General features: G+C 45.2%; 1 protein-coding gene across 3 annotated transcripts in view; it reads left to right on the forward strand.

Moving 5' to 3' along the window:
• Nucleotides 1-26,133, forward strand: part of ALG8 (ALG8 alpha-1,3-glucosyltransferase) — a 98,456-nt gene that overhangs the window by 40,113 nt on the left and 32,210 nt on the right. For all 3 annotated transcript variants that reach the window (XM_085623243.1, XM_085623242.1, XM_085623244.1), the window contains one exon: nucleotides 2,768-2,871. In XM_085623243.1, the coding sequence (XP_085479369.1) occupies nucleotides 2,768-2,871 (104 nt within the window). The remainder of the gene's footprint in view (nucleotides 1-2,767; nucleotides 2,872-26,133) is intronic.

Here is a 26,133-nt window from a genome sequence, read left to right on the forward strand (position 1 = left end):
TACGTGGCGAAAACGGAGAGGTTTACAAATGATTGGGCGGACACCCTGCCGAGAGGAGGATTTGAATGAAGGGATTCTGTGTGCTCTGTCCAATTCAAAGGGCTGGTCGAACGTTATGCCAGTGAACTTAGGAATCCAATCCTCCAGAAAGGCTAAACAGGAGCCCAGAGGATCCTCTGAACCCTCCGGAACCCCAAGAATTCGGATGTTGCCCCTACGGTTGCGGTCCTCCAACTCGGCCGTCTGTCTTAGGAGCATGGAGGATGTGTTCGAAAAGGCTTTCATCTCCTTACTTGACTTGGAAACAATGTCCTCAACATCACTGATCCTCTGTTCAGCAGCGGAAAGTCTGTTATTTACTGCGTTCATGTCTGCTCTGATGGCTGTTATCTCCAGTTGTATGGTGTCAGTAGTTTGTTTGGTCGACTTGGCTAAGTCATGGACGTCGGCCAGCTTTTTCAGAATTAGTTCCAAGGTGCTATTGATATCTGGTTTCATTTTGACAGGAGAGTCTGACTGTGCAGGTTCACCTTTGTTTCTCTTGTGTACCAGTTTAGATTCGCGATCAGCCATTCTGGAGGTCGTGGCAACAATTGGATGAGAAGCTGTCTTGTGTAGCTGGCTTGTGACCCCGGTCTGCAATATTGCAATATTGACTGTATTGACAAAATTGACTGTCGACTTCCAACAGCGCCGAGCACTGGAGAAGAGAAAGGCTGACTTTAAGGAAATCGCATATTATCCGTGGAACCTGCAGACCAAATGACCACAACTCTGCAATTGGTCGACCAGTCACAGGGGCGTAAGAGGGTAAGCCACCAAAAGGCCGTATGATGAAGCCTCTGAGGCAGCAGGAGCCTTAATGAGATGGTCAAATACCCTCAGCTACAGGGCCAAAGTCGCACCCAGGCCGGTGACCCAAGCCTACCCTCCGCTGTATCGCCGGTTGAATCGCCCCCAGAGCGCACGGGACACGGGACCCAGCGTGGCGAAGTCCGACTCACAGATCCTTCCCTCCCCCAGTCTCTAACCCTAGAGCGCTTCAAAGCTCATGAGACCAGGAGTGGGAGCAGTGGGAGTCTAGTTCCGCTGTTGTGCACTGCTGTCTGGGAGTGAGACTGGACAGACACAGACCGTGATCTGGGGCAGACTGGCACCGGGGTCGCGCTGGCAAATCTGTGGGCAACCTGTGGCAGGTTTTGTCAGAGTAGCGCTGGCTAAGTTGGTGAAATCCATGCTAGAAATGCTTATGATGATTAGGATCGCTCCGTCTCGCCGTCACCTCCGCCGCCATTTTAAGGTCAGGCATGCCGACGTAGAGACGATCCGCTCGTAAAGACAACAAAGGCGCCGATTAAACCGTGCCAGCAAGGCACCAACAGTGAGAACAAACAGCCATCCGATATAAAAAACAAGCAGGGTACTTGCGGGCAGACCACGAGTCTATCGTTCGAGGAGACTCCGCTCGGGCTAGCGGGGAGGCGCCATCTTGTTTCCTTTCCTTCGCTTCTCACCGCGAGGCAGGATGATTCGCAGATCGCCTATGGAGGGACCGCAGCTGGCGTCAAAGGGCTCCTCTTGTGCCCGGCATCTTGCGCGGCAGAATAAGCTCAACCTGAGTCGCAAACAATCCCCACAGGACACGGGAAGGGCAGCATCTTCCCCCGGACCAACGGAGCGACGGAGTCAGGCGGCCATCTCGACTGCCGTCCAAGCCACGCCCCCATTTAACAGCAAATACTGATCCTTTTCCTGGTACATGCAAAACAGTGTTACTAAAGAGTTCAATGTAAGTAGCTTGAGCCGGGGACTGCCAAGAAAATTTACCCTTTGTCCCCTTTACTTCTTTCTGCCTTCACTTCACCCCTATACTTCATTTTACCTTAACTTTGTGATCTATGCTATACTTTATGATACCGCTAACCGTTTCTTTCATTTATTTTTATTTCATTTTATTAGATTAAATTTCATAATACTATTAAACTAAACTTACATTAAAATAAAATATGTTGGCATACACGAACCACATCATAAATTAAATGACTTATGTTCTGGACTACCAACCCTAACCCTATTATATTAAATCTGTTTATGATATTAAATAGGTGTAGCATTGTTGAAATCCTAAAGCTAACCATAACTCTACAATTCTGTTTAAATAATTGAAATAAAATACATTTATATTGTCTGTAAAATAAATAAGAATTATACACTTTTTAACTCTAATGGTCACTCTCTAACCTAATATGTTATAAAATACATTTTTGTGATTTAATTCTAGTCAGTTATTTATTATTATATCTAAATTAAAAAATAGATTTTTAAATCAAAAATAATTAATCTGATAATGGTTTTTCATAGTATCCCTAACACAAATAATTTTTATTCAATAATCTTTCAAATTATTTTTAATCATCATCATGGGCTCTTATTTATTGCTGTAATCTTTCAGTTATTCTTAATCATCCTCATGGGCTCTTATTGCTGTAATGCTAATTCAAACCCTATATTAATAAAAAGGTATATTCATATAAATTCTTTACAAATTATTTTGTATTTTTCAACCCAAGCAGGGTTGAAAGGGATTAGCAAAGGGCTTCTGGGTTATTGCTATTCATGATTTTGATCCTATGGTGGGTCGATATTGCTGATGGGTAAGGGAAATCTGTTGTAGTATATGATTAACTACATTGTGAAAACTCAACAGTCTGCTTTCTCTATGCTTGAGTCTCAAACGAATGCTAATAAGCCTACACTTTTTCTGTAGATGGATCCATCAAGTGGAGCAGTTTCAGCCTGCTGCGATTGATTTCTCTAGGGATGATTGTCTGCGGTGTGTTTGCTCTTTCATTGGGACCCTTCATAGCCATGGTAAGTAAACGCCTGTTCTCACTTTGTTCAGTACTATGAACGTGACTACTTATTTTATCAAGGTTCATAACAGTATAAGTAAAATTACAGGTGTTTGATCTATTTTAACAGAGATCAAGTCAGTGTGCGTTTTCAGAAACATGGACCATTGAGGAAGGATCCGAGTAGAAAGAGAGGACTATTTCCATTAATTTGTGGAATTGTTTTGTTGTATTAAGAGTCAAATAAGTTTTATTTGGTTTGAACATAACAAAACATGTATATGTAAAGTGCACACGCTGAGCACTGAATAACACAAGTCTGTTACCAATTTCAATAAGTGCTTAGTATGTTCTGGAACTGGATTTTAGGGTCTCCAAAATGGGGCTTGGATTTCCAATTACTATCAGGACAAGGGCCTGGGATTTATTTCACTGACTACTTTAGTCATTTTGCATCAGTCAAACAGCTATTTAAAATTCAATACTGCTTCTCCCTGCCGTTATGCTTAGCTGGCTTATGGCCCTTTAGCTAACCCTCGGCAAAATCTTGATTATACTGGCTTAATTGGTGTCATTATGGTAATTTCATGTAGCAAAATGTACAAAAATGACCAAGATTTCACCACATTATGTAATTTCAAGGAAAAATGTAGTACCATTCAGATCATTTTTTAACACGAGTGCCATTTCAGGTAGATTTTTTTTATCTGTGCGGATCGTTCGGTTAATCTTTGTGCGCAGAACTACAAATCTGAAGGCAAACTGCAGTGTATTGAATGCTAAGAGCAGATCCGTTCAAATGGGTTATCAACACACATTTTAGGTAGATTTGTTTACCCTAGTGGACTGTTCGGGTCATTTTTTAGCACAAAACTATAAGCATGAATGCGAGTGGCAGTGTTGTGATCATGAGCAATCAGACATCAACTTGAAATTTCATTTTCGAAGTTTCATACACACTTTACCTTTGTTGTGTGACACCGCAGTCTTGGTTTTGCTCAGCACTCTGCATTGCGTGACGTGTAGTATGTATGAATAGTAATAAGTATATGTAGAAATGACCCCGCATGCCAGTCAGTAGCAGTTGTTGAAAAGTAGGACTTTTGGAAGAGTTTAAATATAACGTGGGGCCACTTCACTGTTGTGTTGTATTCACTGTAATTTGTACTTTACCACTATCCAGAGGATCACTGAACAATTGGCTATTGTTGTTCTGCTCACATATGTGAATTACATAGATGATCTGAGCTCTAAATTGTTAATTCAGAATGTCCCATGGATTTTTCTTACTTTCAGTACTTTTTTCTTTCACTGAGCTTTTCTCTGCATCAATCTTTTGTAATTTGTTTACTGAAACCCTGTTTTTCAGTGTGTTTGCTTTTGTCATAGAGATAGAGGAATGCCACTGTGCCCTTAATGTTTTCCATGCAGAGTCTGTGGCCTTTATCGTCCTAGTTTTTACTCCTGGCTCTTTGGGCACTGAACATTTGCTTATCTTAATTAAGTAGTAATTCACGCAAGCCAGCAGGAAAGCTGATGAAACTGAGCTGTTTAGGGACTCTTTATGGAGACATGAAGGTGTTCGATCCCATAGAGAAGACAGAAAAGACACCTGTAGGCAGCTGGCATTTAACTAATTACTTCCAGCTCTAACCTTTTCACCCTGAGTGCATTATTAAACTTTATGTACAGCATGCTATACCTAATCTACAGCTGGAATCCGAGTCTCCTGAAAATACAGATTTTGAAGATAATTTGAAATTATCCAGGTGTTTCTACAGGAGTAAGTGCACCTCTTCCTTTCAAAGAAATTGCCCTTTAAACTCCTCAAACAGTTTCTCTAAGTACGTCACTAGCTGCAGGCATGGCTAAGACACTTCAAAACAAATACTGTACTTTTGAAAAATCAGAAAAGAGGAAAGAATAAACCATGCCTGGCATATCATTGGTGAGTGTGGAGTAAAACAATATTCCCATGCGGGCAGTGTGGTTCTTGCTATGTCTTTTCTGCTAGATGTCCACCAAGCAAGTGTTCTAGGGGGTTAAGAATACCAGTTGCTATGTTGAGACGTGATTATAGGACTACTTTAAAGTCTCCTATTCTCAAATTCCGACCCCCTTTTTGAAGATTATTGTTTTCAATGTATCAGTAGAAAACCAATCTCTGCTGGGTGATGGGAGACCTTATTGACATTGCATTGATTTGCAACATGAACGCCCACTCCTCGCTATACGTTTTCCACTACAATCCCATGATTTTGGTTTGAAAGTTAGCTTGACAGTCAAGTAGATGCATACTTTTTATTTATTTATTTAAAGATTTGTATAGCTCAAACATGACCCCAGAGGGTATCGGAGCGCTTTACATACGAGTTGCGGAAGACATAGGTAGATAGCTGTGGGAGAAAAGTAGAGAGATATACAACAGGTACACAATGACATATTAGCGGGCGACATTGAGGCCGTAGCAATTGCCAGGTAGCAGATTATTCGGCTAAATGAGATAGGAGACAAAAGGAGAAACGCTTATAGTTCAGCGCAGTGCTCATCAGTAGAGCTTTCACTTCCCTTTTGAAGGCAAATGTTGAAGAAATCAGTCTTGTTTTCACAGGTCGGGAGTTCCAGATTCTCGGGGCAATTCCAGAGAATGTACGATTGTAGGTTTCCATTTTTTTTTATTTCTTCGGCTTGTGCAGCAATGTTTTGGAGCCCCTTGAGGACCGGGAGCCACCCAATAGTTCGAGCTTATTTGCCAGGTCAAGAGGAGTGTTGAAGTGTAGTGCTCTATGAGTCATACATGTAATTTTTAATTGGATCCTTGAACTCGAACGGAAGCCAGTTGAGAGATTTCAGGTTCGAAGAGATGTGGTTGGTTTTCTTGGAACCAGTGATGAGCCTAGTCGCAGCATTCAGAGATGCTGGAGGGGGGCTAAGTTGAGTTTCGGTAGCCCGCATAGAGTGGCACTGCCGTATTCTAATCTTGAGATGACTAGTGCTTGCACCGCAGATTTGAAGTCTTCTTGGAGAAGGTAGGGTTTGAGTTGTCTTAGGATGCTCAGTTGGAAGTTCGCTCCTTTGGTAGATGCTCTGATGTGATCTTGCATGTTTAGGTTCTTATCTAGCATAGTTTCCAGTGATTTTGTGGAATCAATGATGTGTGGTGTGCAGTTGAGAGCGGAGAGGTTTTTCAGATATTTCTCAACAATGGGGGTTTGCCTAGTGGGCAAAATGAGGAGGAATTCTGTTTTAAGGGCATTTAGTTTGAGGTGGTTGGAGGTTAGCCAATTTAGGGTTTTGTGCAGGGTTCTGTTGAGATCTTGCATGTTTAGGTTCTTATCTAGCATAGTTCCCAGTGATTTTGTGGAATCAATAATGTGTGGTGTGCAGTTGAGAGCGGAGAGGTTTTTCAGATATTTCTCAACAATGGGGGTTTGCCTAGTGGGCAAAATGAGGAGGAATTCCGTTTTAAGGGCATTTAGTTTGAGGTGGTTGGAGGTTAGCCAATTTAGGATTTTGTGCAGGGTTCTGTTGAGTGTCTTGATATCTTCAGGGGAAGAGATTTTCATGTACAGTTGGGTGTCATCCGCATACATGTGATATTGGATGTTAGATGCTTTGAGGATTACAGTAATGTAGTTCAATGAAAAGGTTGAAGAGCGTGGGGGAGAGCGAGGACCCTTGGGGACCCTTAGTGTGCAGGGACTGGAGTTGGATAGAGCTTGATTGGATTTGACTCTCTGCGTTCTGTTATTGAGAAAAGAGGCAAACCATTTTAGTACTGTGCCTGAGAGCCCCATCCTACATTCCAAAAGGTTAAGTAAATTGTCATGTTTGACAGTGTCAAATGCAGATGAGAGATCGAGTAGTATTAGTAGGCAAGATTAATTCTGGTCAAGCAATGTGAGAACGTCGTCCACTATATGAGTGATGGCCGGTTCAGTGCTATGGCCGGGACGGAAGCCCAATTGGAATTGGTCAAGAAGTTGGAATTCCTCAATGTGTTTGCGCAGTTGTTCATGTACATATTTCTCAAGGAGTTTTGACAGAGTAGGAATGTTTATGATTGGTTGATAGTTATTCAGGTCTTCAGGATCCGCCGTCGTTTTTTTGAGAATAGGGAGAACTAAGCCTGCCTTCAGGCAGTCAGGGATCTCACCTTGAAGAAGAGAAGCATTGATGATTTTGGACCAGAGCGGGACAAGTGATCTTATCATTACTTTAAAGATGTTAGGGGGGAGGGGATCATTGAAGTGATTTGAAGGTTTCAGGGTCGAGAGTATGTTGAAGATCGAAGTGTCGTTGAGGGATGTGAATTGACTCCAAGAGGCATTGTTTTTAGGGGAGAGACAGGGTGGAGTAAGAGGGAGCGTGGGTAAGGGGGAGTCAGGAGAGGGTGAGAGATCAATCAGGGCAGACTTTAGATCCGATTCGATCTTACTCACCTTTTCAAGGAAGAAGTCAGCATCGGCATCGCAGTTTGGCTGGGGTCAGATTTTATAGGAGTGTTATTGGATTGTAACTTAATCAACTCAAACAGCCTTTTCAGGCGACTTTTAGTTTTGTCAAGTTGGGATTTGAAGAAGGTTGCCTTCGCCGTTCTGATGAGTTTGTTGTATCTACTCCTTTTTAGTCTTAGGATTTTTAGTAGACCAGTGGATGGAGCGGATCTCCAAGCGCGTTCTGCTAATCTCAGGCTGCGTCTGTCAGCATTTAGGCTGCCATTGAACCATTGTTTGGAGTCTTTGTTGGACTTTCTTTTTAGTTGAAGGGGGGCAGTTGCATTCATGGCAGTCAACATGGAGTTGTTATAGTGCTCAGCGAGGACGTGAACGTCGGACATGTTTGCAGGCGGCGGTAGGGAGATATTGCAACGAGATATAAGCTAATTTACGTTTGTATTTTGGAGCGTTCTTTTTCAATGTTTTTATTTAATGGTTGTGATCTTTTGGAGTTCCAACTTTCTTGGATATGGAAGGTGATATAGTGATGGTCCGACCAGTCGCAGGGGAGAATAGATTCGAGCTGAATGGAGTTGTGATTGGAGATGATTAGATCGAGGGTCGAGCCTAAGTTGTGCGTAGGACTGTCACAGAATTGAGTCAGGCAGAGGTCAGTTAGGGAGTCTTTTAGACTGTTAGCCGCCTGATCCTGCGGGTCATTCCAATGGAGATTGAAGTCACCAAGGAAGAACTGGGGGCAGTGTTGACCCTGGTTGGAGGCAATGGTTTCCATAGTTTGTTCAATTAGAGGGAGGTTGTCTCCTGGAGGGTGGTAGAAGATGTGCAGGCTGCTTAAGGGTCTATGTTTGCTAGTGATGTCTATGCATAAATATAATCCCCTGTGGTAATCTGTTTTAATCAATGAGAACTAGTCTATTTAGATGTGTAGGGAAGTTGCAAGGGTGTATGTTTTATGATGTATGTAAAAGGAAAGTGTTTTTCCTCTTAGAGATCCCTGAACCACCAACCTAGTTGGTGTCATGCTTCATCATTGGGCCCACCCGATGACACCGACTGTGTCCCGGGTGTGCTTCTACGCCTGATTACAGCGGAGCAGGTATATTACTGAGTGTGCAGTGTTGGTGACGTGAAGAGTGAAAGGTTAAAAACTGTCCAGTGATCCCAAAAAGATTACTTTATCGTTTGGGCCTCTGGCAGCAGTAAAAACAAGGCGTTGGATGTGGGTGGAGTTGTATTTAGGGTACTCCTGCATCCAGTGGGTGGTCTACATGTTTCAGCCAGGCCTTGAAATGTACACTTTCCTTTTACATACATCATAAAACATACACCCTTGCGACTTCCCTACACGTCTAAATAGACTAGTTCTCATTGATTAAAACAGATTACCACAGGGGATCTGGAATAGTCCCTAATTCCTCTCTCTCCTCTTGAAATATAATATGCATAAATATTCACAGGATGAGAGATTTGCCGAAGGGGACTGCTTTGCTGAGAGCGAGTTGTGGTAGATACATGCTATGCCACTTCCAGTCCTTCCTCTTAACTCGATCGAGTCTGATAATGTTGTTGCTCGGAGGGACAAGAATGTCAAGGATGGGACCTGAGGAGTCGGTGAGCCAAGTTTCGGTGAGGATAAGGAGGTCTAGTTCCTGAACAAGGATGAGATTGGCAAGGTCCGTGTCATGTTTCACCGCTGATCTACAGTTGAATAACATGCATTTCAGGTGTGATTTGTGGTCAGTGCGAGAGGGCTGAGTAATGGGGATCTGCATAATGTTATTAATGTTTAAGGCATTAAAGTTGAGTCTGGGAGCTCTATGCAGGTTAGATGTGATGCTTTGTATAGCCTCTGTGTTGCCTTGCTTGGGATTAGTCGCTCCAGGAGCATTTAAAGGGGCGGTTTGAGAGGTTCCAGGAGGGACTGGGATTACCGTAAGAGAGGAGTTGTAAGCTCGAAGGTGGGAGAGAATATCTGGTTCTGATAAATGATTTTTGAATCTGACGGGTCTAGATGGGCCGTTAGGGTAGAGAGTGGTATTGCAGTTCTGGCCTGGGGGTTTCTGCCCGAGTTCACTCGATAAGATAGTGGGAGGAGATAGTAGTTTAGGGTGATGGTGGATCATATGCAGGATCTCCTGCGAGGTCTTGTTGGAAGAGAAGTCAAGGGCCAGCTCCGTGGTGATGTTAATGAGATTTTGTATGTCAGCTTTGAGGTTTAGAAGTTCCTGGTTTATTTGCTTGAGCTTAGATGCAGGACCAGATTGTGGTTCATAGCTCTTGTGGAGGGGATGAGAAGGGTTGTTCACTAGGTTGGAGGTAGGTGAGTCCCAGGAGAGGGGACGATGAGGAGGCGGTGCCGTCCTCTGAGGAGGATATCCGTCTCTGATGGACAAGAGAGCAAGGTAAGTGGGCGCTAGAATTGGCATGAGGTAGGAGTTTGGATGGAAGGGGGGAAGAGTTCAAGAGTTGAGGATTAGAATGGAAGCGGGGTGTCTTGGTGTTGAAGAGATTAGGGGGAACTGACTTCCGGCTGGAGAGTGGGTGAGCCTGCTGTGGAGAAAGGGAATTATCAAGGAGAGAGCCAGAGGAAGGGGAGTGAGGGAAGTGTAGGAGAGGTGGTCGGAGCTAGGGATAACATTCGCTCCAGCATTACGGGAATGGCGGTGGTCAAGTCTGGGTGGTCAGGAGACGGTTGGTGCGTCTGTGGAGCCCATATTTGGCGAACTAGGGCCCTATGAGTGTTGTTCAAGGTAGGCAGGGCACTCAACAGGTGTTTGTGGCTCATTAGAGAGAGATCATGTAGGGCCTGTGGCAGAGTTAGGGGCAGGTCGTTCCTAGTGTGATTAGGAGTGTTTCTTTGGTCCAGTTTTTTTTAAAATTTTTTTAAATGAAGGAGAATCTGTCATCAAAGATGCCCAGGTTCCGATCGGACGCTTGAATTAGGATAGTCTCATTGTTGTAGATGGATATGGTAGCATTTGCTCTGAATGTTGGTGACGTCACTGCTAAGAGTCTTAGGCCATGAGGAAATTTATTAGTCGAGGCGATTCTGAGTAAAGAATGGAACGCCATTCTCCACTGAGCTCTTCTTTTAGTATAAAAGTTCAGACAACTAGTAATAGCACCTTTTTTTGACAGAAATAGGGGTCAGAGGTAAGGGTTTCTGGGTTAGCTTTGAGAAGTCCATGTTTCAGAGATTAAATCTTGTTTTTGGAGTGATTGGGCGGATAAAATAATTATGTAGCTATTCATACCTAGCTTTTCTAGTCTGGAGCCCAATCTGCACTGAGCGAGGAAGGGCATGATGGCGAGCGATTAGATCGCGAAGATTAGTAGGCAGGAGTGGCCTGGTTCCCAGTGTAGAGGTCGATTGGATAGCAAGGAGATAATAAGCAATCTTAGATGGACGTCTCAGATTTGATTCGGAGGTAGATGGTGTTCACAGTCCTGATATGAGTGCCGGGAGTCCTAGTCAGGTGTCTGGAGGGGATAGAGCAGAACTAAACGATCATCATAGAGCTCCGCAGTCTTGTCTTAGTGTCAGTGTCGTGGCCGGCCCCCAGACCAGGGAGTTTGGAGCTCAGCAGGCGAGGGAGGACTCCAACCAAGTCTTAGGGCCTGAAGATGTACAAGTATTCAAGAAGCGGCCATTTTAGGTGACTCAAGATTCATGAGATGGCAGGCTCTAGCCCTGCCATCAGGGACTGTAAAGGAGCAAGATCGAGCAGGAACGAGTGAGCGTAAACCCCAGCTCAGCCCGGCAAAGATAAACAACCAATTAGGGCAGAGATAGAGCTCCGCAGTCTAAGCGTCAGAGATAAACTAGTTGGTCATAGAGAGAGCTCCGCAGTCTTAGTGACAGTGTTGTGTCCGGCCCCCAGACCCGGGAGTTTGGAGCTCAGTGGGAGAGGGAGGCGTCCAACGAAGTCTTTGGGTCAGAAGATGTACAAGTATTTAAGGAGCGGCCATTTTTGGTGACCCAAGTTTCATGAGATGGCGGGCTCTAGACCTGCCATCAAGGACTGAAGGGGAGCAAGATCGAGCAGGAATGAGTGAGCGTCACCCCAGCTCCAGCCCAGCAAAGATAAACAACCAGTTAGGGCAGTGAGCGAGCTCCACAGTGTTCTGGCCGGCCCCCAGACCAGGGAGTTTGAAGCTTAGCGGGAGAGGGAAGCCTCCAACAAAGTCTTTGTGCCTTAAAAAGGCATCCGCAAGCTGGGCTAGGCAATGCGGCAGAATCATGCAATCGACCATGTCATCCCCAAGGTTGGAGAACAGTGTGAGGGCACTTACCGTATCCTCCTAGAAGACTAGAAGTCCAACGGGCATGAAGAGAACGTAACCAGGCCATTTGTTGCATCGGGGAGGGAGGACATGTTCCACATACCGCCTCATCAATCGATAGATCAAAGCAGCGGTCTCAAAAACATCCGATCCGATGTGTCCCAGAAGGTTTCTGTCAACTTTCTGTTGAAGGATGCCACCTCCCATGGTTGATTGTACCAATTCCCCAGAGAGACGAACCTCATGAACTGATTCTTCGACGGCCAATAAAACGTTTTTTGTTCTTGAGAATCATGATAGACAAGTTTGCCCATTGCACTTAATGGACACACTCACAGAGTCAAAGCAATCATGATGTTAGCCTAGTTAATAAAGACTAAGATTGACCAATCTTAAACAGTTGTTTAGGCCGCATGAAACCATGTGTTGACAAGTTCCTCATACTTTTCCTTCTTTCCTCATTATTTCATATGTTTTTTATTTTTTTATTTTTGCTATGCCATGTTATACATATGTATCAAAACTAACACTACTTAAATATTTTTTATCTCAAATTAGGATGAAACAGATTATCATTATTGGTATAGCATACTATCCCGTGGTTATTCCGGGAATGTTGGTTTTAAAACTCATCTATACTGTTTGAAAAGCAGTTAGATTTTTTTAACCATGTGTTTTTATTGGGCTTTTACATTGAACAACAGAGGAGTGAACAGCCCATACACCATACAGAATCACGTCAAATCAGAAAGGCGACTGCCGGGTAATGTAAGACATTAGGGCACTGGAGGAGCAGATTAATATTTTGGGATACATGTTGAGGAGTTGAGGAGAGCAGTTTGGATGATGTGCCTAAACTGGATGCAGTGGGGGCATGTTCGTTAATTGGGGAGAGCTAGAAAACCTTGAAGGGAGGGAAAAAGAGGTGTAGGACGAGGGCGCCATGAAGTGAGGTTGTCGGTAAGGTACAAAGTGTGCGACAGGCAAACCGGTGTGGTTGCGTCTAAGTTGGTATTATTGCAGGAGGGGTCCCAAGGGAGAAGGGATTGGGGGAGGTCAGAAGGTCTAATGTTAACTGGAGTGAGTGGAGGGCAAGGAGTAATAAAGGGACAGCAGTAGTGATAAAGGGATCTATTACTGGAGAAGCAGGAAGTCAAGGTTCAAGGGGGTAGGTCTTCATTCCACGTTAATTGGAGAAAGTGGTCAAGGAGGGTGTCCTAAGCAGGGAAAATTGGGCGTTTACGCAGGTGACGGACTTCCTCAAAGGAAAGGGTCTCCCCCCAACTCCGCAGCGCTCCATACAAGGCTTCAGGTGCCTGACTCGATCTCTGGTGTAAAGTGAGGGTTCACTTGGTGAGTAGGGGAGAAAGGCTGGCACAGCATTCCCTCACCGCTATGCGCTTTCCATGCTTGAATATGCCCAGGGCGCAAACTTCTCAAGTGTTTGTCAGGAAGTTCTGTTACTTCCCGGAGTGGTGCATGGATCATGCGCGAATATGTAGACAGGGCGGGACATGACCACAACATGTGTTGAAGATCTGCTGTTAGTGTGTGGCAGTGCGGACAGCCCAGATGAGCGGCAGGGAAGAAGCTAATACGCTTTCAGTTGTTAAATAGGCACTGTGGAGAATAGTGAACTGGATGCTTTTGAAATGGGCATTTCAGAAGACCCGGTGTGGGAAGTCTAGTGCCCTGTCCCATTAGGTATCATGAAGAGTCCGCTCATGTCTGCTTCCCATTTGCCCCTCAGCGATGTCATTGAGAACCTAGTGTTATCTCTCACTACCGTTTAAAGCCATGTTATAAGATGACGACATGTTCCCATGTTTAGTAGAGTCTGTATATTTGGGTTTGGGGCTCCACATTTACTATAGACCAAAAGGTGGAAAATGTTTGGTGTAGTTGATGATGTATTAGGAATTGACCCCTGGGGAGGGCAAAATCATATGTTAGTTGGTCGAGAGACAGGACGTGGGCCTCTGCAAATGGGTCGCCAATGTTGGATAGAGTGCAGGCGAGCCAGGGTGCTAAGTCTGCTGAAGAATGGAAACCAGGAGGCGCGGGTTCGGAAAACAGTTTGACTTTTTTGCAAAAGCAAGATGGTGCTTGTGTAGGACGCAGGTGCGTATCGCTCTCGCTCGTGAAACTCCTGAGTGGCCAAAAAAGGAATAAGAGAACTTCGTTCCAGAGTATGATCTCTGGACCTTACCCTTACGAGCAGCTGCGGTGCAGCGCACCGGGAGCCGTGTTGTGGACGAAGCGAAGACCGCGGACGCCGGTCGGCTACACCTCAGACGCTGTGTGGCTGCTCACATTGGTTACGTGGCTCCGGCGCTCTCCGATACACTGTTGCAGCGGAGCTCCCAAACAACGCAGAATGCCCAGCCGTGGGTCTCGGAAAACCGGCCCGACTGCTGCATTGTCAGGTGGACTTCCTTCCTCCTCTCAGGACTGTGGTAAGGGGGTGAAGGGAGGGAAAAATCAACAAGGGGCTATGGAAAAAGGATATCCCAAGGCCAGCACTCTGGAGAGTGGAGCTAGGACCTGATTGGGGAAGACTGATGCTCCCGGTGACAGTAAAGGTGGTCAACCCCTAATTTCCACTCTGTTTTCTGGTAGCAGTAAGGTTACATCTATGGACCAGAAATCAAGCAAGGGGCAAAGGGCATTCTTGCCCAGCAGGGAGGCGGAGGAAAAGTTGGAGGGAAAAGCTGATTCCCCCTCACCAGGAGATCAAAAGGACATGGGGACACTGAATAACTCCAGTCCACCTCAGAGTGAGACACCACTCTCAATTGATGATCCCCAAATTGACTCCATAATCAGTATAGGGGTGTCTGTAGATGCAGCTCCAATCCCAGCGACCCAAGAAGGCATCAGGGGAGATGGCCCCAATAAGGTGAACACTAACGGTGGCCAGGGCCAGGACCGTACCAAACAGACGAAATCAAGTGATGGGTGCACGGAAGCTCGATGCTCGACCCAGTCTGCAACTGCAGTTCATCAAACGGCTCACACTGAAGATATTACAGGGCTTTCCCTGGAGCTGGTACCAGACCTGGGGAGGGTTGCTAACGAGTTGCCTCCAATGTGTACAGCTAGGTCTCCTGACACCAGAGACACATTTTTGTCACTTACGGATGAGTCAGATCTCTCGATTATTGGGGAGTCATCATCTTCCCTAACCAATGAACCAGTCTCAGAGTCACCCTCCAGTGATGCCCGGGAAGAAACTACCTGCGCAACCCAACGTAAGCTGTCTGGGAGAGGCTCTCGGGGGAAGAAGAAGAGCGACAAAAAGGGGAGCAGGTGGAAAAGCCTCTAAAGGCAGCAGTGGAGATGGCTCCTTGGGCAATCTTCACTGGGACTATTCTCAGTCTCGGCTGGCGTTCTCCGGCGACAAACCTGAAAAATCCTCAAAAGAAGGCACTATGGAAACATCTGGTATGCTTCCGCACTCTTCCTCAGTAGAGGGATCTCTGGCGACAATTCTCCAAACAATAAGGCAGGTTCAAGATGAAACTAAGAGCTCGAGTCGTCGCGCGAGGCTTGCTACTAAAAAATTGCACGGGACCGTGGAAAAAAAAAATCTGTAAAACCTGCTCAGATATTGCCGGCAGAATGACTATGGTTGAGGAACGAACCAAACATTTGGAATCCGATGTCAAGGCCTTAAAACCCGAAGAAGCATCACAGACAGCAACGATGGTCGATGTCCACTGGAAGCTTGAAGAGTACGAAAATAGACAGAGGGGTAATAATTTGAGAGTCCTTGGGATACCCGAGGGAGTGGAAGCCTCTGATGTACGTGCATATGTTTTATCTCTCTTCAAGGGTGCCTTTCCTGAGAAAACCCATTGGGACTGGAGTGCAGAGGTTCAACGTGCCTCCAGGTTCCCCCTAATGATGAAGAAATCTCGATCCAACGAAGCCGAAAGACCTTGGGTGATCCTGGTTTATTTTGGGAATTTCCTGTTGCGCTAAGAAATCTATGATCAAGCACGTCCCAACGCAAAGAAGGATTTTGGGGGTATCTCGTTTTTTGTAATACCCGATTTTGCCCATGCCACAGTAGATAGGCGATGGTGGATGCAGCAGTTGTTTGACCCCTTCCAGTAACTTGGAGCGGACCTTTATCTCCTAAACACTGCCCGCCTAAAAGTGACTTTTAAAGGGCAAACACGTAGTTTTACTTCAGAAATTGTAGCTCAGGAGTACTTAAAAGAAATCGGTGGAGGGAAAGCATGTGAAATATAGTGCATCAAAATATTTAGTGGTTGCTGTTTCTAGTTGCCGGGTTAAATATTAGGTGATAAAAACTGCCAGAAAGCTGGAATCACTTTTGAGTCTTGAAGAATAGCAGAGTCCTGATATATTTGGGCTGGAATGGAATATTTAGTCTAGAAGTTTTTGCTGTTTTTTTCTCTTTAGGGGGGTCACGGGTTGGGAGCGACTGGAGAAGCACACTTGCATAGGCACCATCATTCAGGCTTCTTGCATTATTGCTTATTTGATCTGGGGGTGGGGGGAGGGGACAATGGAAGGGGGTTCTGGTGGTGGGGACTGGGAGGGTGCTACACAAGAGGATAAATGGACATAAGAAAATACAAGAAGATATAGCGGAGCTAAGGACAGGAAGATGTTAATGGGTGGCTAGGGGCGAGTTGTTAAACGTGAGATATGAACAGAAAGTTTAGGAAATAGGGCCAATGAGTAAACTAAGAGTTGCCTCAGTGAACATTTGCGGTCTTAACGACAAGAAAAAGAGAGCTAGGATAACTTTGGAATTTAGAGGCGGATATAATATGTCTCCAAGAGACCCACATTGAGGGAGTGCAGCTGTCTTTGTTGGACACTCTGGTTTTAAACTGGTTGCGGGTACACGGCAAAACACGCGGACTTGCGGGGTTGCAATTCTGGCTAAAAGGGATTTGATTTCGTTTTTTTCACATGTTCGTACCGATAGTCTGGGGAGATGGGTTATTCTGGGATTTCGGTCAAATGTTTGTACTTTCACACTGTGTTCTATATATGGACCAATTCTAGATGATGCTGGGCTGTACGATTGGTTGAATAATGAACTGGTGTCCTGGCCGGCTGCCATTGTTCTATGCTGAGACCTAAACATTAATTTGTCTAATAGTTGGTCTTATGAGGAGCAATATAAATACTACAGCAGGAAACCCAGTATATTCCGGTCTCCTAAAAGTCTTTGTAAAGATTATACCCTAATGGATGTGTGGCACCCGGAGGCCAACCGACCATGGTTTTACCTTTTTCTCTTCACCCCATCAGTCACATGCCTGTCTTTTTGTTTCACATTCTATAATCCAAAACTCCGACATTGAAATTTTCCCCCGGGTCATGTCTGACCACAACCCGCTAGTCTTGGTAATCAAGGAGGGTGGGTCTCGTAGAAAGGGCAGTCTCAATAGTCCTTTATTCGGTACTTAAAAAATACCATAAAAGTACATATACAGTTAAAATCAGTAAAATACAGTTCATAACACATGGTTGGAGACAATTGGCCAACAAAAATTCATTCAACACCACCCTATTGAGTTCCTTAACCTTAAAGCAAACTTAATGAAATTCATAATGCAAAACAGAGTATGAGGATCATTAGCCCTTTGCAAGAATAATAAGGCAACCTTGGCATGTTTAAACTTTGCCTGTTTTAAAATTCCTACTAAAAAGCTACGCCTAGGTAAAACATAAAATGGGCATAATAGTACAAAATGAAGGGTATCCTGCGGAGACCTGTTGTCGCAGCCGCAGGAACCCTTCTGCTCAACGATTGAAGTAAAACCTGGTGGATCAGCCAATAGATGGTGTAAAAGGTTGAGCCTAAAACGAGTGATTAAAAATCTATCCTGGCCGTTCTACATAAGAGCGAGATAAGGTTCCATTCCTTCCTCTGTTTTCACCATTCTATGAGCACAGACTGAGGTTTTACTTTCTTCCGCAGCCGCTTTACGTGAGGCTACCAGGTCCAGGAAACTTTTTTTGACTCTCAATGTATCTTGGGGGATAATTTCCGTTGGATTGGTAAAAAGATCCTTACAACCAATTCCCTCAAGTGTGGACTTCACGTATTTTAGCCAGGGAATCCTCATTCCTTTGTCCCTTTCTGTACAGTCTCTAATAATTTGTCTGCTCAGGTCTGCCTCAGTATTGGACCAAATCTTTAATCAGGCCATAAGAGGTCTGGCCTTTATCAGGTCCTCAATGTATACCCTTCCTAGTTCTTCATGGATAATATAGGCGGGAGTACTTTGTGGGGGTTTGAGCACCGTTATCAAATATTTATTCTCCTCTGTCTGTAACTGCTGAGTGCTAACAAAACCCCAAACTTCAGACCCATATACCACTTTTGAGCAACCGATTGAGCTGTACAAGTTCATAACTTTTTCTGGCGACCACCGGCCCAGCCTGCGTCCATAATTCATGATCGCCCCCGTCGAGGCCACTAATTTGGAACACCGCTCTTCAATTAAAAATTTTAAATTTAAAAGCCCATCAAATAACAAGCCAAGGTAGGGGAAGGCCTTTACCTGCCCTAGTTTGTGTGTGCCTATTTTGTATGAGAACTTCTTACAAGGTTTGGTTCCAGCCAACATGTCATAGGACTTAGTCAGGTTTGCCGACAAGTCTAAGGTGTCCATAAAACTGACAAACCCGGGGCTAAAAGAACCGCATCATCTGCGTACAACAACACAGAGACAGAGCGGGAACCTACTCGAGGAGAATCTACTTTTAATTTGCCTAGTGCCTGGTCTAAATTAATAATATATAGGGAAAACAAAAACGGGGCTAAAAATACATCCCTGTCTGACCCCACTATTTCAAGCAAATGGTGCCGTAGTGCCTCCTTCCAAATTAAAACGCACTTTGGCAGTGGTGTTCCAGTGCAGTGCTCTCAGGATGTTAACCAGGCCCTGATCGACCCCTAATCTGGACATCAAGGCCCACAGCTTCTCTCTATTGACGTGGTCAAAAGCTGCAGTGAGGTCCATAAACCCAAGATATATAGCCTCATTGCTAGCTAGAGTATATTTTGCCACCAATAGATAGAGGTTCAGGCACTGGTCCGTTGTTGATCTCCCTGCCCTGAACCCGTACTGAGTATCTGTGATGATTTGATGTTTGTCGGCCCAGTCCGTGAGGCGGTTGAAAACCACTCGTCCCAACACTTTGGCCATCACATCGATCAAAGATATGGGGCGGTATCACTGGGGGTTATCCCTGTTCCCTTTTTTAAAGATGGGGACTATTGTTGCCGATGACCATGAACGCGGGAGGCCGGTTGCGACCGCCGCATTTATCACCCTTGTAACAATAGGGGCCCACAGCTCCACCTTACTTAAATAAAGGTCTGGTGGGATACCATCTGGTCCTGGCGCTTTGTTTTGCGTTAAGCCCTGGATACCCGCTATCACTTCCTCCAGAGAAAATTCAATCGTGGTAACCCACCGGGGTCCCTTCCCATCATCCTTATTATTCTCAGCGGTGTGGTTATATAAACTTTTAAAATGATCATACCATTGTTCTGGCAAAATGGTAGTACCAATTTCTGGGGCATTAGTGTCCTGAAAACATGGGTTATTTATTATTTTCCAGAACGCAGTTATGTCCCTTCTATTTGCTGCGGCCCTTAAATCTTCCCGGGCTTGTGATTGGAGGGAATATTTCCTGCGTTTAATCGTCTTTTTGTATGTGATCCTACACAATGCAATGCGTGACTTGTCCCGGGGGACAGTTTTCAAGCTAGATTTTAGCTCTTTCTGTGCCCGGGAACAATCTTTGTCGAACCATCTGGGGGTGGCGTTTACTCTCCCTTGCTTAGTGGTCTTTAGTAGCCCATCTATTAGATGCGCCACTTCCTCAAATGCTTTGACAACGGCAGGTCCCTCCACCGAAAGGTCAAGGCACGCCCCAATCACTTCATTCCCTGTCTCCATTAGGGATTTGTAAAAAGCATCCCCGTCCACTTTGGTACCTCTAAGTCGTCTCCCCTGATCCGTTACCCTCTCAATACTGGCTACCCCAACACCTCTCCTAGCACTTCTGGGGGGCAGATCTTCTATCTCCAGCACTAGGGGGTTGTGATCGCTGAATATACTCCATTCGATCTCTGCCCCTCTTATCCAGTCCTTAAATAGACTGGAGACCACTACGTAGTCTATGAAAGAGCGACACCCTCTGCCCTTGAATGTTGGAATGACCTCCCCTCCACTTCCTATAGCCACAAGGTCTATAGTGTGTACTAGGGCGTGACTTTTCAGGACCCTATCCAATTCCATCCCCTCACCGGAGTGCTGAAAGTGCGGACCTTCCTCCAACGTGCAACGAGACCAGTCCTCATTAACAGGTATCAGGTTGGGGCACAGGTGGCAATTAAAATCACCCGCTAAAACCACTAACTGGGCCACCGCTCCCTTCCTCGATGCTGTCTCTGCGCTTAATCGATTATCGAATTCACTTATTGTAGATCCCTTACCCTTGACTGCCACTGAGTTATACAAATTAATCAAAATCACATTTAGCCCATTAGTGTGGAACCCAAGGGCCTGATTATTATTTGTGAGCCAATTTAGGTTGGTCCATACTCCTTCCAGCTGCAGATCTACAAATATAAAAAGTCCTCCCATAGCTCTTCCCGAGGTTGACTTCTGTGCAGGCACAGAAAAACACTTATACCCCGCTAGATGAAAGGGGCTACAGTCTATCGCCCAGGTTTCCTGCAAACAAATTAACTGAAACCTGGTGATATACTTCCAACATTCCTGGTTATCAAATTTTGCTGATAGTCCCACTATATTCCATCTTACCAGTTTTAGCCCCTCCTGCGTTTGTGTCTCTCTTGGATATAGTGTAGCTAGGTTATTGTCCTCTATCCTTTCACCTTTTGAGTCCTCGATAGACCTGGGCTGATTATATAAATTCTCTGGTCGCTGAGGGTGCAGGAAGATATGATCCAGCCCCGCTACTTCCTCACTCCCTGATGACCTAACCGGTAGTCCTGGGGGTTACAATCCATAAGAGTCCCATCCGGGGACTGCACAACATAGCTAGTGAGCACATTCAATGCGGGGTGGTGAGATAAAGTTACAGTCTGGGAGATATTAGGGGAACAACCCTTTTCACAGAGTCGATTTGTGGGAAGGGTTCTATTGCTCTTTAGTCAGTCCTGCTCCTCTAAAGACATAAGGGGGTCAAATCTGTTCCTCAGGCTAAGTGCTCCCTGATTTCCAAGGGAAGCATATGGCATTGGACGGCAGAAACCCTTCCCACCCAAAGGGCTATCACTTCTGCTTCGGAATCCGAGGCCTGGACCAAAACACGGAGTTGCCCTTGGGTAGAAAAAGCTCAGGGGCAAAGATCTGATATTACTTGATTGGCTAACCGGTCCCCAGCTTAATATTTGGTCGACTACGCACTGGTTCCTAAGATTTACCACCACACAGTCGCCGGTAGCATCCTTTGACCTGTTCCCCAACCAGCTCACCCTACGGACAAACAGAATTTCGCCCTGATCATTCCCTGTTAGCGGCCTATTCTTGTTCAGCCAGAACATGATTTTGTTCTTGAGTTCATCTGTATGATCTGGCTTCAACCCCGGGACCCCCGTGAGTATAATTACGTATGAGGCCGCTTCTGGGGGTAAGTTTATATAGGGTAGAGGATCGCCTTTGGGGGTGGCCCTTCAGATTTGCACTGGGGTGGAAATTCTGGTGAGGGCTGCTTATGGGCTATAACTTGGGGGATACGTGTTGGTGGGGCAAGAGTAACATCACCTAAGCTCACAGTATAGCCATTGAGAACACAACTAGTGTGTGGATGATGGGGGTTTGGGGACAATAGAGGACGCTTGGCAATTGTGGATTGCCCTTCTGGGGGATTACTTGGTTGTGCAACTAACGGGATCGTAGTGATAGTCTCAGTGACTTTGGCAGTTGTTAGTGGAGGTGAAGTATTACCCGCCCCCACCCCCTTTGTTTTAACCAAGGTTACCACTTTGTCTAGCCGACTCAGAATTAGTTTCATTTGAGTGTTGATGATCTGCTCAAAATAATTCTGAAAGTCACTAATGATTTGGGATACCCAGTTCGGGGGTACTTGCGGTAACGACGCGTGCCCCTTGAGTTCCCCTGCAGCCACATTGCTGATTTCGGTCGGGGTGGGGGTAGTTTTTCCCCTCTTCTGCCTGTGTTTCTTAGTGCTAATTCTGTTTTTCCTAGCGATTTGTCCCTTCCCCCCCGCCCCCGCTATCTGTGTCTCTAAATCATCATTAGTCGCCAGCTGGGCGCAAGGAATATCAGTAGATGGAGAAACTGCTAGAGCATTTGGGGGGATTACAACCATGTCAGTCTCGGATTCTTGGGACAAGGGGGTAAGGTCGATTTGCGTGGTTAATGAAAGACGCCTCTGAGTGCGCTCGATTTCATTAGCAACCGCACCGATGGCTTTTCGCAACATTCTATCAATTGCGGTGGGCTGAGCAGGTTTGGTCGCAGAACGGGGATTAGGTGAAATATTCAAGCTCAGCTTGGATGACCTTGTTTGTACCGTACTAGCCATTGTATATGATTTCTACAGGTATAATGATTGATAGGCAAGCACAAGAGGTCTTCCCCTTCAAGATACGAGAAAAGCGAAAGCAACTATAGGGCCAATCAAAACCACCCCAGCTAATCGAAAATGAACAGTCCAGATCCGCACCCTACTTGAGTCTAAAACAGTGATCTCCCAGTCCAGTCTATCATATACAGTAATGCTACCTCTTCTCAAGTCCACAACTGGGTCCTTGATCGCCCTCGGAGTTCGAAGTGATCTTCACAGAGGGGGGCCCCAGTCCAGCCTCTACCGGCCCCTGACGGCCACAGACGGCTCGCCCTTTGCCCGGGCTTAGCCCAGCGCCCGCCTGCGCGTGTCCTAGGTGGCGGGAAGGGCTAATCTCTTTTAAATCTTCCAGTTACAGGGGGGAGGGGCTAGGTGTCCGGTGCCCCGCAGCGTCCTGGTCCTTGTAGTGCTCTTGGGCCCCCACAGACACAACAGCAGCAATACGAAGCGTCTCCCGCCGAGTGGGAGACGCGAGGAGTAGATGTAGCCCCCGGTTACAGGGGGGAGGGGCGAGGTGTCCGGTGCCCCGCAGCGTCCTGGCCCTTGTAGTGCTCTCGGGCCCCCACAGACACAACAGCGGCAATACGAAACGGCAATACGAAGGGCCGTCAATGGAGCTTCGAGCTGGTATTATTTGTAAATGATGAACATTTAACCCACATCAGAACCTTTATAGCAACGTTCCTTAGTGAAAACCTAAGCAGCACTTCTCTTGAAATAGTCTGGGATACATTAAAAGCTGGGATTCAGGGGGAAATTCTTCAGTTCTCGCTAACTAGGGTAAGGAAGGAAAAGCAAAAGATGTGAGAGTTATATGACCTATTAGCCCTGGAAGAAGATAAATTAATAACTGCTACACAACAGAAGGGTGATAGTAAAGAAGCGCAGATAGGGGTTATGATTGCTAAAGCAACTATAAATGACATCACGACAACAAAGACAGCAGCAAAATGTTTTGTTTATAAAGAGCAAGCTTATGAATATGGAGAAAAAGTTGGGTGTACACTAGCCATAAGGACTAGGCAAAAGATCGGCCAGAATGAAGTCGGTGAGATAAGGGATCCAGTCCTGGGCAAGATTTCTGATCCAGCGGCTATAAGATCAGCGTTTAAAAGATGCTACCAGAACTTGTATCTGGAAACTGGTACGGGGGATCAGGATGACATCCCTAATTATTTAGATCCAAGGGTAACTACGAAATTTGATGAAGAAGAACAGGCAGGGTTAGAAGGGACCCCCCCCCTGTGGGAAAAGATTCTAACAGCTATCTCCTTATTGGCGACTGGGAAGGCCGCTGGTGAAGACGGCATTCCGACAGAACTTTATAGAACATTTGCACAGGAACTTAGGGACTGCCTATTGAGACTGTTAACACATATATTTGAAGGTAATAAACCTCCCCCTTCATGGTCTCAAGCAAAGATTGTGGTCTTCTCTAAAAAGAAAAAATCAGTAAGGGAGCTCGGGTCCTGTAGGCCGATTATGCTCATTAATGGGGATTCTAAAATATATTCTAAAACCTTAGCCTCCCGTCTGTCCCCTATTATTAGTAAGGTAGTAAGTGGACGGCAACATGGATTTATGCCCGGGAAAAGTACTACGGACCACATTAGGCGGGTAATCACACTGTTTGATGCCGCCCAGGTAGCAGGAGACCCTATGGCCTTAATTTTGTTAGATGCCGAGAAGGCATTTGATAGGGTCTCCTGGGGCTACCTGTGGAAAGTGCTTGAACAAGTAAACATAGGGCCCGAATTTTTGCAAGCACTTAAGGCACCTATACTATAAACCAGAGGCCAGGGTGTTTGTTGCTGGGGATCTTTCGGAGTCATTTACAATCTTAAGAGTGACTAGACAAGGTTGCCCTTGCTCCCCATTGCTGTTCTCCCTCTATATCGACCCTTTTATTCAAAGGCTAGAGTCCAATGTAAAGATCTCCCCTATGACCTATAACGGGTGGGGTACCAAAATGCTCGCCTACGCTGACGACATCGCCTTAGTTACGCCCGAGCCTGCTACCACAATTGTGGAGATCGAGAAAGAAGCAGCGGAATTTGGACGTATCTTGGGCTACTCTTTAAATAGGGATAAAACTGTAATTTCGGTAAACAATAAGTTGTCTTGGCAGGATTCACGGGTGGCCACGAGTGCAACATATTTGGGAGTTGCTATCACGCCGATGTGGATCGTATTATTGGGGATAATTTTGAGCCTTTGATTGAAAAATCCAAGACAGATCTGCAAAGGCTAAATAATCTGCATTTATCCCTGGTGGATCAATGCAACGTTATTAAAATGATCTTTTTCCCCAAGAGTCTTTATTTTGTTTGGGCTATTCCCTTAGGGAAAGGGATTTTGTGGTTCATAAAGGTAAATGAAATCATTTGCCGATTTGTTTAGGCCTATGCCAAACCCAGACGGGCTATGACATTTTTGACTCTCCTAAAGATTGTGGAGGGTGGGGACTCACATATCTAATGCTGTATTATTGGGCTACGGTCCTACTGAATCTTGGGCCCTTATTACAAGAGAAAATACCGTGGCAAGTAGGAGTTGACTATTTTCCCTCTCCATTTGAGTTACTGATAGGTGAAGGGGTGTGGGGGAACATATGGAGGCAAATTGAGTTAAGCTACTTCAAGCGTGTTCGTTTTAAGACCTTACGGAACACCTTTGAAATCTGGACTACAGTCCGTAAATTGATGAGTCTGGGTCGTATTAATTTCTATACTCCTCTGAATGACAACATAAACCTCCCAGGAATTTTTTCGGATCAATATAAACAAGGTGGGCCTTTACTTTTCCACTAGAGGGATAAACCCATTTCAAGATATCCGAGATGAATTTGCTGTTAGTCATAAGGATATTTTTAAAGTGAATACAAGTTAGGGATTTTCTTTTTCGCAAGGCCGGAGGGGCGATTGGATTCCAACAGTGCGATCTGGTAGAGGCTTTGCTAGTTGAACACAAACCCTCAATTGGATTTATCTATTCCCTCCTTAACAAACATATGAAGGACAATTTAGACAAGCATTCGCAGAGATGGCAAAAAAATTGGCCATCTCAGATGCCTGCTTCCGGGAATCCTTTTTTCTTGCTCAGGCATCATTCATATCGTCCAAAATACACGTTCAATATTATAAAACATGTTTTAATTTATATTATACTCCAAGTAGAATTATTAAATGGGGGATGGTAAAGGCACTCGACGCCCTAGATGTCAACTCAGGGGGCTGATATCGTGCATATTTTTGCCACTTGTTCATCCTTATCTCTCATTAAGACCCAGATGATTGATTTTTTTTTAAAACAAATTGAATATTCAGGTAATTCTATCCCCTTCAGTGATCCTCCTGGGAGTATCCGAATACGAGAGAACGGAAAGAGGTAGAGAGTTGGTCTTTATTGCTCCGACCATCTTTCGTCTATGTATCGCCTCTGCCTGGTTAGATAGCAATCCACCAGTGTTGCAACAATGGCTATCCAGGGGGCTGGCTACCTGTAATTTAGATAAGCCAATCTTCTTAAGGAAGGGGATTCGTAATAAAAGGAAGGGCCTGAGGAGGTGGGGTCCACTATTAGATTGGATAGAAGTAAGGAGTGGTTGAAGTTGGACACAATGCACCTTAATCTGGCGTTTGTATAAGGCCCCCGGCACTTTGTTTGTCCCTAATGGATCTGTTCATATTTTCTTTGTTTTTTCTCTTTCTGTCCTTCTTGGTATTAACAGTATGAATTTGTCATGAAATATGTTTGCACCATTGATTAAAGATGCTGGTATTTAATTGTGTAGCGAGGTGGGAGGGTGTTTTTAATGGGGGGAAAATTATGGTTCCTTTTCTTGTTGTATCATATACTAAGTGTTTGCAATCGATAAATAAAAAATAAAAAAAATTTAAAAAATGTGACTTTGA

This window comes from Triturus cristatus, chromosome 8 (assembly GCF_964204655.1).
Source record: "Triturus cristatus chromosome 8, aTriCri1.1, whole genome shotgun sequence".
Taxonomy (NCBI): domain Eukaryota; kingdom Metazoa; phylum Chordata; class Amphibia; order Caudata; family Salamandridae; genus Triturus; species Triturus cristatus.